Here is a 16,539-nt window from a genome sequence, read left to right on the forward strand (position 1 = left end):
GAAGTGCGTCCTAGGAGTATCCTACCAATGAAAATGGTAGTTGTTGATAGAAAAGGAAAGTGCATGTCATGAAGATCTCTTATGATAGAAACCAAAAATGTGTGCTTTCTGTAATACTTTTCTGCACAATAAATGTGATAAAGCTAAAGAAGAAAGTAGAAAAGTCAGGAAACAGAAAAGAAAAAGAAGAAAATAGGGGAGGCTAAACTCAAAGATCAAATATTTATAGAAGAAAGCAAGAAGGATTCTGAGAAAAAGGAAAGCAGCGAAAGAAATAAAGTAAAGGGAATTAATGTGAAGAAAAAAAGAAAATTTTCTGTAATGCAAAGGATTAGGCCTAAAATGGAAGATGACCTCAAGTTGTTGTTGAGGAAACTCAATATGAAAACACCAAGAATTTCAAAGCTGAAACAGAGAATCCTAAAGCCGATAAAGAAGATTCCAATACCGATGTGGAGTTTGAAGCTGAAGTTTAAGATAAGGAAGACAAGAATATAGAAATTCAAGTTGAAGATAATAAAGGTAAAACCCTGAAATTCTCAGAAACAATTCTTTCTATCAAATCAGAACGGACTCGTATAAAGAGTGAATTCAAAATGAGAAACAACAATACACACCATTCTCTTCAATACAAACTCCTTTTATCGTTAGAGTAAGAGGAAAAGGAAAAGGAAGGGGAAGAAAGCCTCTCAATGAAAATAGATGGCATGCGAAAATTTCAGATTGGGATGGTTAATTTTGAATGTAGTTTTTTCTGTTTGTAATCTCTGTTTTTTTAAAATGTATGAATTATATATATATATATTCACTCTAACCCTGTGCTTCTTTTGAGAATGTGCTTCATGTATTAGCGCTTAATGTTCAACTCAGAATGAAGTTGTCATTTTTTTCAAATTTCGGAAGTCAAATGTAATTTAATTACTGGACCTACATAGTGCCTATGACTGCAATATCTCTCTCTCCTTGCCATAGATTTGTTAAAAGTGCCGACAAATGTTTTCGTAAGTGAATCGATTAGAAAATATTTTGAGATCCAAATGAAGTTGCTCAGAATCTATGTTCTAACAGTAACAGTGGCTATATGTTTCTTTATTACTGTCCATGGAACTGCTGTTTTGCCTACTAGTGAAGGTATTCATGATCATATTTTTGTTTCCCTAACGATTGTGTATGTTTCTCTTTTGAAATAGTTGGTGATTTTAATTGTGAGTTGAATTACTTCACAGTGGAGACTCTGAAGCAAATTGGAAGGACATTAGGAAACGATAATTGGGATTTCAGCGTGGATCCGTGTAGTGGAGAATCGGGTTGGAATGTGTCAATAACAGATAATGCAGTAATATGTAATTGTTCATTCTCCAACAATACCACCTGTCACGTTGTGAGCATGTAATTTCCTTCCTTATCTCTTTCATATTCTTGAGTAGAGTAGATTGAACAACAACAATTCTAGGATTATTTGTAAAAACAAGTACTAGTTTGATGTAGTTTTTAGAAAGAAAAAAATGATTAATAAAGATTATGAATAAGTAATTTAATGATTGATAGAAATGATCTAATCAAGATTTGTTTTTCAAAATAATTCCAACAAATCCAAAAAAAAAAACTTTATTATCATTATTAAACTGGGATATTTCTCTCATATTAGCGATTTTATTTCTCAACTAAAATCCTCTGTATACATTCCTTCATCAAGTTTTTAGATCTATATTATTAGGGGTAGGATGAAACCTTATAAAACTGTCTATTTTTATCGTTCTCGCCTTCCAATATGTGTTCAACTATGACGTTTTGAGATTTCTAAAATATGATAACATATAGTTCATCCATCATTTTCTTTGTTAGTCTTAAAGCCTCCAGCAATGTTGACATCAACACTTTTAAAAGATTTTGTCTATCATGTAATAATTTTTTTACTTGGCATGCACAATATCACTACAACATAACTTTTTTTTTGTATTCTTATTGATGGCCGCATCCACATGTGCAATGATTTGATTTGGGTGAATCTTTTTTTGTGCTTCTTCCAACTCACTTCAATTTTGTGACTTTTCTTTCAAGTTAGCCTGACCATAGGATCATAATCCTTGTGTGGAAGTTGTAATAATCCGATTTTCGTACATATTTTGATTTCTAAATGTAAGATTATTTTTGCCTTCCATATCTCCAAGCATATCCACATTTTTTTCCAACTGATCATCCTCTCTTCTTTCAATGTTTTTCAAATTTAAGAGTATCAAATCCTGCAAAGAATAAATATTATTGTGAGGATACTTAATTTTTGAATATTTTATTTATACCAAATATTTTCAACAAAGTCACAATCAAGAAGAGCGTGTTTAGTTGTTTAATGTTAGTTTTTACATTGACTACAAAAAATGTAGGGATCACATTTTTTTTGAAAGATTCATATTTTATGCCACTACTTCATTAAGTACTTTCCACATAATTTATATTTTTATTTTTGGTGGACACTTTAAGGTTCTAAATTTCCCCCCTAATATCAAAATCATTTTACAAATTATTCTAGTTGTTGATATGAGTCTTAGTTAGATAACTAGAATTAACATTATATTGTTCATCATTAGACCAAGGCCAAACATCAATATCATCTTCCTCTACTCCTACTAAAGGGGTTGATCATATTTAAGACATTATATCATTATTGAAAATTTGTGAAAATATTTTAATATTCAAGTTTTTCCCATTATCTAGTAAGAGTTAATTGACATGAGTTTGAGGAAAATTACATGTGTTGTTTAGTTTAGTACCTGATGGAATCCATTTATGTTCCCAAATCTTGGTTGTCTTACCCGATATAATTTGTCATCTCATAATATCATCTAGAAGACCCTTGTCCAGGGGCGGAGCCACCCATGGGCTAGGGTGGGCTTCAGCCCCACCTAAATTAAAATTCTAAAAGAAATTATTTTATATATTTGTTTGACATATGAGTCTTAGTCCAGTTGGTTACATTATTGAAATGTGAATATGAGGTCAGGTGATCAAACCCTGGCCTCATCTTTAACTTATTTTATTTATATATAAAATTTTGTAAATCATATAATAATATTATTTATTTTAAAATTATATTTATATAATAATAATAGTGTTTTATATTTCTTAATTTTAAACTATTTCAAAAAATTTTAAGAAAAATATAAATTAATATTAATAAACAGGTTAAAATAAAGAATTTGATATCCCTACTTAAGAACTTAACAAATCTCCTAGAATTGATGTTGATGTAAGTTCTCTTAAACTTGATCCAACATTACGTATTCTGATATGGAAATATCCTTTTAATCAAAGGAATGAAATTAGACAAGCTTATATCAAGATGAGGTCATATCAACCTATTAAGGATGAGTACCCGCCGACCAAATTTGGAAATCAAAATCGACGGTTCCAAAGTCATTGGTTTAAGAAAAATATAAATTAATATTAATAAACAAGTTAAAATAAAGAATTTGATATCCCTACTCAAGAACTTAACAAATCTCCTAGAATTGATGTTGATGTAAGTTCTCTTAAACTTGATCCAACATTACGTATTCTGATATGGAAATATCTTTTTAATTAAAGGGATGAAATTAGACGAGCTTATATCAAGATGAGGTCATATCAATCTATTAAGGATGAGTACCCGTCGACCAAATTTGGAAATCAAAATCGACGGTTCCAAAGTCATTGGTTTAAGAAATTTACTTGGTTAGAATACTCTCCTTTGAAAGATGCTGCTTTTTGTTTCCCATGTTTCTTGTTTTAACATAAACAACCCCAAAAACCTACATTTACAATAGATGGATTCAAATATTGAAAACGAGTTAATGATGAGGATAGATGTTCTTTTGTTATGCATATAGGATATAATATTTCACCACATAATAGGGCAGTTGAATATCTTGATAATCTAATGAATATCCTTATCATATTGACAAAGTACTAAATGCACAGTCTTCAGATGAAAAACAAAATAACAGATTACGGCTTACAACAACTATTGAAAGCACTCGGTGGCTCACTTTGCAAACGTGTGCATTGAGAGGGCATGACGAGTTTCCATCTTCTAATAATCGTGAAAATTTTATTGAAAAAAAAGCGGAACATAGAAAGTTAAATCCGATACAAGTTGGAGTCAGCCCCAGGTAATTTTTCATCCTGGCTCCGCCCCTGCCCTTGTCCCGGATAACACTCTTCCAAATCCATGATAAATTAGTTTTGTCTCTAGCATTATAGAGTTATAAGTTTGGAAAGCTATATAGCCTTAAAATCTTTTTGCCCACAAAAGTCTTGATTGTGTGCTAATCTTCAGGCTTGATTGACAAACATACCTCTATTCATGCTTTTACAATCATTGAATCTCATACCTCATATATTATTTATTTTTATTTATCATGTTTCCTATTTAACCCAATGAATTGCTTTATTTTCAAATTTTGTTTTCCACCAAAAATGATTTATTAGTGAAGCGATTCGTGTAAGGTTTGAGATTGGGAGTTTGAAAACATTCATAAGATAATTTGGCAGTGATTGGAAAATACTTTTAATTAGAACTATATTTCCCGCTTAGGATAAAATTTTGGCTCTCCATCCATGAACACATCCTTCAAATTTTTTAATAAATTGTTAAACATTTTTTTTTATCTCCCCCATTCAAGTGGGATACCAAGATAAACTCATGCATATGGGCTAAGAGGAATATTTATTAATTTAGAGAGATTTTGTTTAACTATTAGAGGTGTATTTTGACTAAAGGTGATGCATGACTTATTAAAATTAATGAGATGACCTGAAGCATTACAATTGAGAGCATCCATGATTTTTGTAGTCTCACTTTTATTAGCTTGCCCAAATAGAAGTGAATAATTTAAAAATAAAAGATTTGAGATTTTTTGTCCACTTCTTCCAATTTTGATCATGCAATATCCCTAAAAATAATTAATTTATCAATAAATTTCATGAAACCTTCAGTAGCAAAAACAAAAAGATGTGGAGAAAGTGGATCTTTCTGTCGAATGCCTTTAGTGGGGTAAATGTTGGCAATGACTCTCTATCAGATTAATTTGATATGCCACAGATGATATGCATTCCATAATCATATTGGTTCATTAATCATAAAATTTCATTTTAATCATGGTTTGGCAAACGAAGTTCCACTCCAATCTATCATATGCTTTTCTACCCCAATGATATTTTACAGACTTAGTACATGATTTATAATTAAGCCAATAAGATTCAAATTTAAAATTTTCATTTTACTACAATTCATACAATTGATTGTGTGATCTAGAGTTACAAAAACAGTTGCATGTGAATATGTTTCTCTCAATTTAGAATTACAAATGTTCTATCAAGAATTTTATGTACCCCTTGGTTTCCTTCTCTTATATTGAATCATGTATAGTAACTTCCTTCATAGGGCATTTTCATCAAGTTGCATGATGTACTAATGAAGTTTTTTAATTTTCTCATTCGAGCTTCATTAATTTGTCTGTTTGATGTATTGTCATTGGTGTACATCATATCATTGACATCTTCACAAACAATCCATGAAATATTATATGTGGAAACTATATGTGCAATTATATTCCAAAGTTGACTTATATCCCTTTTTTCCAGACAGCCATAAATAAAATATAGTGTACAAGTATCCTCTGACATTGTCCATTAGACCACACTATCGACAAAAAATTGTGAAGTTATTAAATGAAATATTTACATCGTTCAACCAAAATATTGTGACACCTCCGGCTAGTTCCACTAGTGAGATGACTCGGATATTTGGTATTTGCGTCTCTTTTACAATTTTTTGAACTTCATTTACATTCATTCTTGTTTCTAGTAAGCACAAAAAATTTTCCCTCGTTCCCACATGTCCTTAAAATGAGAAATTGTCAAGACGGGACCTAGCCTTGACAATTCTAGTAGATAACACTCATTGAACGATTTGAGGCCTTAATCAACTTCTTGTTTCGTTCATAAGAATTTTCATATTTTTTCTTCCTCGACTATCTCATCTTCTTCTTTTTTCTTTCTCTTTTTTTCGACGTCTTCTTCTTTTTCATTTATTTCGACTCCTTCCTCTTTTTCATTTTTTTTACTCCTTCCTCTTTTCTTATTTTTTCGAATCCTTCATCTTTTTTTTAACTCCTTCCTCTTCTCTTTTTAATTCGACTCCTTCCTTTCTTTTATCCTTCCTTAGAACTCTTTTATCAAGCGTCTGACTTTGTAGGTTTGGCCAACTCTTCATTTCAACGTCGTTCATGTAGTTTTATGTATTTCCTCTCCTTCTATAGCTTCACTTTCATGTCGATAGTGGTTTGAAGACGCACTGTTATTCACATGTTGTACGAATCAAAATTTTGATATCTTATTGGATAGTTTTGAATAATCTTGAATCTTTCTCCTATTGCATCTTTGAATTTTGCATGTCAATTTGCATCGCTTCATTAAATGACGCTTTCGTATGTAGGGTAATGTTGTTGATAGGGATTGTAAGTGAATGTGTATTTGGTTGGTGAATCTCTCTTTCACTCTCTCGATATAGTGAACTCATGGGTATTATTTGGTTGGGTGAGTTTAATGGGTCAACACAATTTATCTGGTTTTGCACATCCACGGACCGAATTCCCTTTGTATTACCAATAATAATTTGACTACATTCTCCTTGATGTTTTCTATTACTATTGGGAAGGTTGTCCATTAATCTGACCTAATGATGCAACCTTTCATAATTAGAAAGGTTAAAAATATCTCACTACATATATATCTAAAATTTCTTTATTGAAATCATTTAGAGATTAAAATATTCCCAACTTTCTTTCTAATTTGAGAGTGTTCATTTATCTCCTACAATAGATAATAATTTTCAAAGAATATGCATGACAACTTGCATTGTATCTCTTATCAATTTTGCAACTGATATGAAATAATATTTGAAATCAGGTACAATAAGGACATATATCATGTTTAGATTTTCATTTAATCTTGGATTATCAATGTCTCCAATACATTTTGAAAATCATCAGCAAACTATAAAAACCTATCTTGATTTAGTTTGTGTACATACATAAATATATGTTATTATATATATGGCTCCTACACCTCAGTCTGTTAAACACATATTTTTTCCTTTTTCAATATGGTTAGAACTCATACTCAATTCAAATGCGGTAAAGGTATTATACGAGTTAATGTAGTTACCTGTTTCGAAATCAATGGTCTTCCCTTTTGAAGAACCTGCTCCATTCTGGTTCTACTAAGAAGTTCCTCCATTTGAATTACTAGTTGACTTTTCAACTTGATCCATCATTTATCTTGAGTAGCTTTGGGAATGTCTTGTACTCTCTTTGATTTTCATGGATGCTTCTTCATCATCCATGAAAGAAGTGTTTGTTGCATAAACCATGGCGTTCCATTCTCGAATTCTTCTACCATCCGAGTAGCCTATGACTGTGAAGCACTGTTCCTTAGTGTTGTCTTTCATCTTATAGTGATTACAAACTACCTTATTGTTTTTTTTTATTTTGCATCACCAACATGCTTTTTTTTTTTTAATTTTTTATTTGAATTTTCAACAAACAATGCAGAATGTAGTTCCATATTTTGAAGGTCGATTTGTCTTTCTTTTTCAACATTCTAAAGCATGGTAAAAGTTTTATAGACAGTTGGCAAAGGATCAATCACCAATTCAATGTTTTCAAAAAAGTCATATAGACCTAACATAAAGATGTATAGATTATTCTTTTCATGATCTTCCCTCCTTTTTTCAACCTACATCCAACACATTTTTCATTATTCCTATCGCAATCACATTTTCTGTTTTGTTCTAGATGTAATAGTTCATCCCAATAGAGTTTAGTTTTAGAGTAGTATTTTCCCATATCTAGGTTACATTGTTGTATCATATAGATATTTTTTTGGCCTGATATTCCTTCATAAAGAGCCTTATTTTCATCTCATAGTTCTTGAGCGGTAAGAGTGCTTTGAAAGTGTACTTTGTTTCTTGTGTCGATCGAGAATCATAATCCATGTTTTGAAAGTAGCATCCACCATTCTCTAGAGTGCTTCTTTTGGATCAATATATATCTTTAAAAAATCATCAATGAAATCTTTCTTCATCTTAGCTAGAAGTTCGAGACAGATGCTAGTACTCCACTCGAAGTAATTGATTCTAGTGAGAATCGTAGTGGTCAGAATGATCGAGGATACTTCTCCTCCATACAAATAGGGAGGATCTATACAATCACGCTTCTCTTCATCCATCCTCCATCTGAAGAACAATCGTTGAAGAATCATATAAGTGATTTCTTCTTGGATAAAATTATGGTTTTGATCCACCGATTGTTGAGTAACTTCCCTTATTGAGTGATTGGTAAATGTGAAGTGTGTCAACCATAGGCTCTGATACCATGTAGAAATTGATTATAGAATATCGATTAATCGAGCAACTTAACAAATCTCAATGGATATGTTATAATATAAAACTAATATATTTATGAAATATTATTAAAATATGATAAATTGTGATAATATTAATATTATATTATTATATTATACTAATTTCTTTATAAGTCTAATATAATGTCTATATATTAGACATAACTTATGTAACTCTAAATGTATATTATTTTATACAATCTCCTTTTCCTATATTGTAACATGGTAATAGACTCAAAATTTTGTTCTTGAGCTAGAAAAATTAGTCTTTCGCTGTATCCATCAATAAATACTTTATTTATTGATGGAGAACTCTAATAATGTTCTATTAATTATTATTATTTTACTAATATTTTGTTTTCAAATTATTCTGTTGGTGTTCTTACTTTAATTGACAATCATATTTCATTAATCTTAATCTTAGTAGTCAATGTCTATATTTTTATTAATCTTAATCTAATCATATTTGTCACTTTACTAGTTATTTACTCAACACACTATCATCCTTTCTCTAGGATGTGTTTTTTCATTGTTTCATCCCAAACATTCTATGCCCATGGAATTCTACCTTCTTTGCTAGTTTTATTTTATGCAACACACTGACATTCCATTGTTGGATGAATTTTAGAACTCACGGGTAAGAGTTAATTTAATTGTTGTTTCACCTCAACATTCAATGCCCATGGGATTCTATATACCTCTCAACATTTAACCATCTCGTCTTCAACTTTAAGTTGTTCAAGTTCTTTCCATCTTGAGTTTGAGAAGTAATGTTATAATATAAAGATAGTATATTTATAAGATATTATCACAATATGATAAATTGTGATATAATTAATATTATATTAGTTTTTATAAGTCTAATCTAATGTATAAATATTAGACATAAACTATATAACTCTAAATATAACATTCAATACAATATTTTCCTATATATTCTAACAGGATCGAAGAAGAAAGTAACATCGTGTTATATTATTAATGGCTTAACATCCCATCAATTTATAGTATCTATTAATTGGTTTGTTTGATTAAATACCTAAGAAACATACTTATCTCAATCGAGACTATATAAATTGTCTAAAAACAAAACAAAAAAATTCGATTCCGCTTCTAAGTTAACCGACATCTCTTATCAAACACCTTAGTTAGCACTCCTTATCCGATAATAAAAAAATCTTCCCCAGGTTCAACTCAAATTACCGTGATTGTGAGAAGGCATAGAATTCAGAGGTGACCAGTCGACCTCAGTTGATTTCTTCTTGTTCGGCCCAAGGAAATTGATAAAAAAAAAAAATATGGGAAAGGGCAAATGTCACGATGGGTAAAATTGATTTTTAGGAAGAAGTGGAAAATTTATTTGTTAGTTTCTTTAATCATAATATTTATTCTATAATTTTTTAACCAACCAAGGTAGCCCAGTAGTAATAGTTGGCTTAAAAAACCAAAATATCACGAGTTTGATTCTATCTAAAATCGCGTTTTGAGTTTAAGAGGGGGCCATGATTTTGGGGTGTTATTCTAGTTCTCATTTATTCAAAAAAATAATAATTCTTAATTCTATATTATTATTAAACTTAACTAGCATAAATCATGTGCATTTGCACGGATAAGAATATATATATATATATATATATATATATATATATAATATTATTTATCTATAAATGTTTTAGATAAAATAAATATTATTCAAATCTAATTAATTTAAAATTAGTTTTAATTTGTAAAAAATAAGTGTAATCTTAAACTTAATATTAACACATATTTTATCTCAATGTCACCCACTTAACCTCTCAATTGACCATGACTCACACATTTTCAAATGCATTTTTATCCCCTCGGTAAACCACCGACCAATCTTAGTCGACCTCAATTGATGACACACCTCGCATATCTCGTCAAACTCAACCACTGATCCTCAAATTGAACATTCATCTTATGACTCACACTTTTTTATATGCCTTTTTATCCCTTCGACAAACCACCCATTGAACATAATCTTGTGACTCACACTTTTTCATATGCCTCTATCCCTCAACAAATCACTCACAATTTCTTAGTCAACCTCTCTTTTACTTTCACTTCAATAAATTAACAACCAATCCCAATTGATCACATACCTTTTATTCAACGTCAAACCAACCACTAACCACCACCCAACATCCATCTTGTGACCTCACACTTTCAAATGCTCGTCAAACTAACCATTAATTCCAACCTCACACTCGATAAACCACCCACCATCTGACATACATTTCGTGACCTCATACTTTCAAATGTTTGCCAAACCAACCACAAATTCCAACCTTACACTCGATAAACCACCCACCACCCGACCTCCATCTCGTGATCTCACACTTTTAAATACTCGTCATACCAACCACTAGTTCCGACCTCACACTCGACAAAACACCCACCACCCGACCTCCATCTCGTGACCTCACACTTTCAAATTCTCGTCAAACTAACCATTAATTCCGACCTCACACTCGGCAAATCACCCACCACCCGACCTACATCTCGTGACTTTCAAATGCTCGCCAAATCAACCACTAATTCTGACCTCACACTCGACAAACCACCAACTACCTAACCTCCATCTCGTGGTCTCACACTTTCAAATACTCGTCATACATACCACTAATTCCGACCTCACACTCGAAATACCACTTACCACCCAACATCCATCTTGTGACCTCACACTTTCAAATGTTCGCCAAACCAACCACTAATTTCGACCTCACACTTTCAGATGTCTATCATTTGATTAAAATTTACGCCACCATATATTATAGGGATTTGAACCCTTGTCTTAAGTATGAAATGTGAACACTTAAACCGCTAGACAATTATGATTGTTAAAATAATTTTATTATTTTGTATATGTATATATATTTTGTATTAATATATAATAAATGATTGGGAGAGGGAATTTGAGTGAGGGAATGGAGAGATAATGATGTGTTAAAATAATTTTATTATTTTGTATATGTATATATATTTTGTATTTAATATATGAGAAATGATTGAGAAAGGGAATTTGAGTGAGGGAATGGGGAGATAATGATGTTGCGCAATTTGATTAGCCAAAAAAATAACAAAATTTCTCTCTCTTCTCTCTCGTCACCTTTTATCTTTTTACAACCAGTAGTGACACATCATTCCCTCCACATTCCCTTACCTTTTATCTTTTTACAACCAGTAGTGACACATGATCTTGGATAATTTCCATCTACTAAGTTGCGCACCTCTCATTCTATTGACTTGGTACATTTTTCATCATTGGTTTTCTTATGTGAAGGGATGGATTGTAAATTAAATGAGTTTTTATGCATTTACATTGTGCTATAAACTAATCTTCAATAGATACCTGCAGCTTACTTAAAAGTCTAAATCTAGCGGGCAGTCTCCCAGCCGAAATTGCCAACCTACCCTTCCTTCAGGAGATGTGAGTATCATTCTTTTAATTATTGAATGTTTGTTTGAGATAATAACTTAATGTTTTCAAAAAAAATTAATTTTTCTATATCTTTTCATTGAAGTGACCTTACTCTCAACTATCTTAATGGAACCATCCCAATAGAATGGGGCACCACCCAATTACTTGTAAACATGTAAGTAGCTCTCTCTATATATATACTCCTTCATTGATCAAAATGGAGTGATACTAATGTTAATTGTAATGCAGTTCGTTATATGGAAATCGAATAAGTGGAGGAATCCCAAAAGAATTGGGAAACATTAGCACACTAAAAAATCTGTTTGTATTCATTACCCCATTTTCTCTATGCATATCAAACTCATGGTTCAGTTTTTGTCTTAATGTGGTTTGAGATATGGTTATAGGTGTTTGGAGTTCAACCAGCTATCAGGGATCATCCCTTCAGAACTCGGTAACCTCGCTAGTATAGAAAGCATGTAAGATTTTGTATTTATGCAATATGATATAAATAAGACTAGTTAACAATAAAAAATAATAAGAAAAACATAAGAGCCCAAATTAAGTGTCACGAAACATACCCGAAAAACACAACATGATTAACAAATTGAAAATCAACTTTTTATCAAGTAACATTAATCATTTGGCAAAATGTGAATAATAGTAATATATAGGACCACCATAAAGATGTATCTTCAAACAAAAATAAATCTCTTAATAAATCCTCCCATAAAAACTATGTGAGACTTTTCAAATCTCCACTTAAATTATAAATATCTTGAATTACCTCTTAAACCTTAAAGTCAATGTTCGGTCAGGTTTAGCATGTTTAAAATAAAATAAATAAATTTATTCTTTTTTTTATTAGATATATTTTATGTTGATTAAATATAATTTTATTTATTTATTATTATTAACAAAAATAATCTAATCTAGTAACTAAAAGAATTTTTTTTATAAACTATTATAAACATAAATGGAGTGGCACAGATGAACAATTCATACTTTAAGGAGGCAACACAAGATATTCATATTTGAAAATCAAATTTTAAAGTAAATCTATATATTACTCCACTAATTTGAAATTACATTTTCTATTTCTTAAGTTTAAAGTTTTGTCTTTAATATAATTTTTTAACAAGATAACTTCTAATAGTACTTCATCAATTATCAAGTTATGTTAAATTGTTAATCTAAATTTACTTATTTACTGCAAAAACATACATAAGAACTTGTAGCATATATATATATATATATATATATATATATATATATTGTATGAAGGAGGTTTGTTTTGTCAATCAAACAAAAATTCAGATATTTGTTAATTTTAAATAAACCTAAGGACAAAAAGATTTGACAATGTTTATTTGATTAATTAAGGTACTTCACCTCGAATAATTTATCTGGTCAACTGCCACTAGACCTTGGTAAATTGATCACAATGAAGGACTTGTAAGTATTGAATTTTACATTATTATTTTTTCTTGGTTTATGTCATGTTTATATTAGTCAAATTGTTGATACAGTAGGATTGGTGATAACAATTTCACTGGAAAGATACCCAATTTCATCAAGAACTGGTTGAATCTCACAACACTGTGAGATGCTAAATCTCAAATTTATTCATTTATATTTCTTCCATCTAAGTATGTTTTTGAACAAAAACTAAAAAAATGCAGAGTAATTCAAGGTAGTGGCCTCGAGGGCCCGATCCCTAATGAGGTCTTTGCATTGACAAAGATGACAGACTTGTAATTTCTATGAAGCTCATCAATTATATTCTTATTATAGTGTTGCGACGAATAGTTATTCACGAGTGTTAAATATAATTTGCAGACGAATAAGTGACCTAAATGGAATTGAATCGCCATTTCCATCCATTAGTAAATTGAAAAATCTAGAAACATTGTAAGTTGAATTTTGTATGTCGTATGGTAATTTTTTTCTTTTCTATGTTCAAACCTCATATATTTTTCAATGTTATAGGGTTCTTAGGAGTTGCAATCTTATTGGACTATTACCAGACATCAACACAATGCCGGAGTTGGAAATATTGTTAGTTAATGATGTTAAATTTTTTCTTGATTTTCTTAAATGTTGTGTTTAAATTCCTATATGGAAAATGATACATTCAGATTTATATGTTTCTTGCAGAGATCTTAGCTTCAACAAATTAAGTGGAGAAATTCCGACGAGTTATACTCATCAACCAAAGACAAATTACATGTATGTATCTTCCACTTTGATTACATAAAACATTTTATAGAGGGGAGAATCAAAAGGTAGTCATGACAAACTAGTATCTTTTTTCTTTGAATATAATATGAATATGGTAAGTATAACAATGCAAGAATATAGGGAGACATAAAGGAAAGTGGAGAGACATAATAGATGCAATATCTAAAACCATACATTGTGTTAGAGTTTTAGGTTAAAATATATAGTAAATAAAATAGAAAACAAAAGGTTTGGGCCAAAACAACATAGACCTAAACACATTTATTCAATTTATTCTCACTTTTCCATAAACAATAATGATCATTGAGAGATTGCTCGGAAAAAATTGAAAGCGCCAACGTTTCTATGTAAACATATTATCAATGTGCAAAGACAAAATAAAAAGTAATGATGTCTATGCTTGGTGCACTCATAAAAGACAAGTTACACACAATTTGAATTTTATTCTGATTGTCACAAGATAACAAATTAAGATTACAAAGAGAAACACCCATGTATGTAAGCAACCAAGGCAACCAAAAACAAGTAGTAAATAGTCAAGGTCATAGTAGGATACTTAGTTTATGTCAAATATCGAGACAACATTTTGTTTTATAATTTTTCATTAAATAAACAAGTCACCAAAGATGCAAAATCCAGTAGTCGACTAAGTATGAGTAGGATCCCGCCCAATCAACAACAGAATAAGCCCACACTTCAAGATGATGTGGAAAAAAATAAGAGAATCTTAAACAATGTGCCTCGAATATCCAAAGAGTTCTAGTAGAAGAACTCATAAACTATCTAACCACTTGATCAATAATCCTTGTGTCCATAAGATGTGCACGATGAAGCAAGTGAGTTATATATTTTGAATGTGATTAGAGATAACTTTTAAGTTAAAATGCTACCTCAATATCCAAAAGATAATGTAGTATGTTCAAGTCTTTCATAGTTAAAAACCAAAGAAGTTAAGATTAATATATTCAATTATGTCACGATTATCTGAGTGATAATCATGTTTTTAACATACAAAGATAACATGCTACAATATACACTATGTTTGCAAATAATGAAAATCATCATGGCTAAGTGAGATGATTACCATATGGAGAACTTCTCAAACCAAGTTAGAGGTGTTGTTTAAAACTATAAGGGGGCTTTATGAAGCTTACAAACTTCACCGGGCACGGTGTTGGTGTTGATAAAAAGAACCTAATGCATGAAAAATTAACTTTTGTTATAGTGATATTATTTATAGTCTATCAATATTCATTCAATCCAGAAAACATTGAAAACAACAGAAAAAAGAAACACGAGCTTTAGCATTGAAACCCTTCGACAAGAGTAAAAAACCATGGTACTATAATATTATCGTTTATAATGAGTAATACAAAATTCTTACAAAATAAGGTTTACCATCTAAAAATTTTTTATAAATCTTTAAGAACTAATTAGAGAGAAGAGTTTTTCTTCCTGACATTGATATTTGACTTCATCTCATCCTTACTTTCTACTATAGTATATATATAATAATATAGAATAAATGATAATATATAATATATTATTAAAATATGTAATAATATATAATATATTATAAGTCCAAGTCCAACTCATGCTTGACCACATTGAGGGAGGTGACAATAAACTTCATCATGAATGTCACCGTTCAAGCTCAAGCTGGTATAATTAATATCCATTTGAAATATTTTTTTATTGAATCCATTGGACTTAAAACCATTTTATTAAAATTCCAAAAGTGGAAGGATCAGAAATTAAAGCCAGACAAACTCCAGCTATGATTAAAGATGACAATCAAAATACCCTAAAAAATTGATTAGTATTATTCATACATTTTAAAAATACAGATATTACAAACAGAAAATACTACATTCAAACCTAACCATTCCAGCATGAGATTTTCGCATGCCATCTATCTTCATTAAGAGGTATTCTTTCTCTCCTCTAACGATAAAAGGAGATTGTATTGAACAAAATGATGAGTATTGTTGTTTCTCATTTTGAATTCTCTCCTTGTACGAGCCTGTTCTGATTTGATAGAAATATTGTTTCTGAGAATTTTAGGGCTTTTACCTTTGTTATCTTAAACTTGAATTTCGATATTCTTGTTTTCCTTATCTTCAGCTTCAACTTCAGACTCCACATCGGTTTTGAAATCTTTTTTATCGGCTTTAGAATTCTCTGTTACAACGTTGAAATTTTGGGTGTTTTCATCTTGACTTTCCTCAACAACAACTTGAGGTTCATCTTCCATTTTAGGCCTAATCCTTTGCATTGCCAAAAATTTTCTTTTTCTCTACACCTTAATTCTCTTTACTTTCTTTCTTTCGTTGCTTTCTTTTTTCTCAGAATCCTTCTTGCTTTCTTCTACAAATGTTTGATCTTTGAGTTTAGCCTCCCCTGTTTCCTTCTTT

At 30.5% G+C, this 16,539-nt stretch overlaps 1 protein-coding gene and 1 long non-coding RNA gene across 2 annotated transcripts; both read left to right on the forward strand.

Annotated features, from left to right (window-relative positions):
- Positions 1 to 990: 990 nt before the first annotated feature.
- On the forward strand, positions 991 to 1,413 carry LOC124913966 (probable LRR receptor-like serine/threonine-protein kinase At1g07650). The gene is made up of 2 exons (XM_047454417.1): positions 991 to 1,131; positions 1,227 to 1,413. The coding sequence occupies exons 1-2, from the start codon at positions 1,038 to 1,040 to the stop codon at positions 1,391 to 1,393; spliced, it is 261 nt and encodes an 86-aa protein (XP_047310373.1). The 5' UTR covers positions 991 to 1,037; the 3' UTR covers positions 1,394 to 1,413.
- A 10,551-nt stretch (positions 1,414 to 11,964) lies between these two features.
- Positions 11,965 to 13,623, forward strand: LOC124913969. Its single transcript, XR_007096794.1, has 3 exons — positions 11,965 to 12,363; positions 13,268 to 13,339; positions 13,414 to 13,623. It is a non-coding gene; the product is annotated as an uncharacterized LOC124913969 (long non-coding RNA).
- Positions 13,624 to 16,539: the final 2,916 nt, after the last annotated feature.

Source organism: Impatiens glandulifera, chromosome 9 (genome assembly GCF_907164915.1).
Source record: "Impatiens glandulifera chromosome 9, dImpGla2.1, whole genome shotgun sequence".
NCBI lineage: Eukaryota > Viridiplantae > Streptophyta > Magnoliopsida > Ericales > Balsaminaceae > Impatiens > Impatiens glandulifera.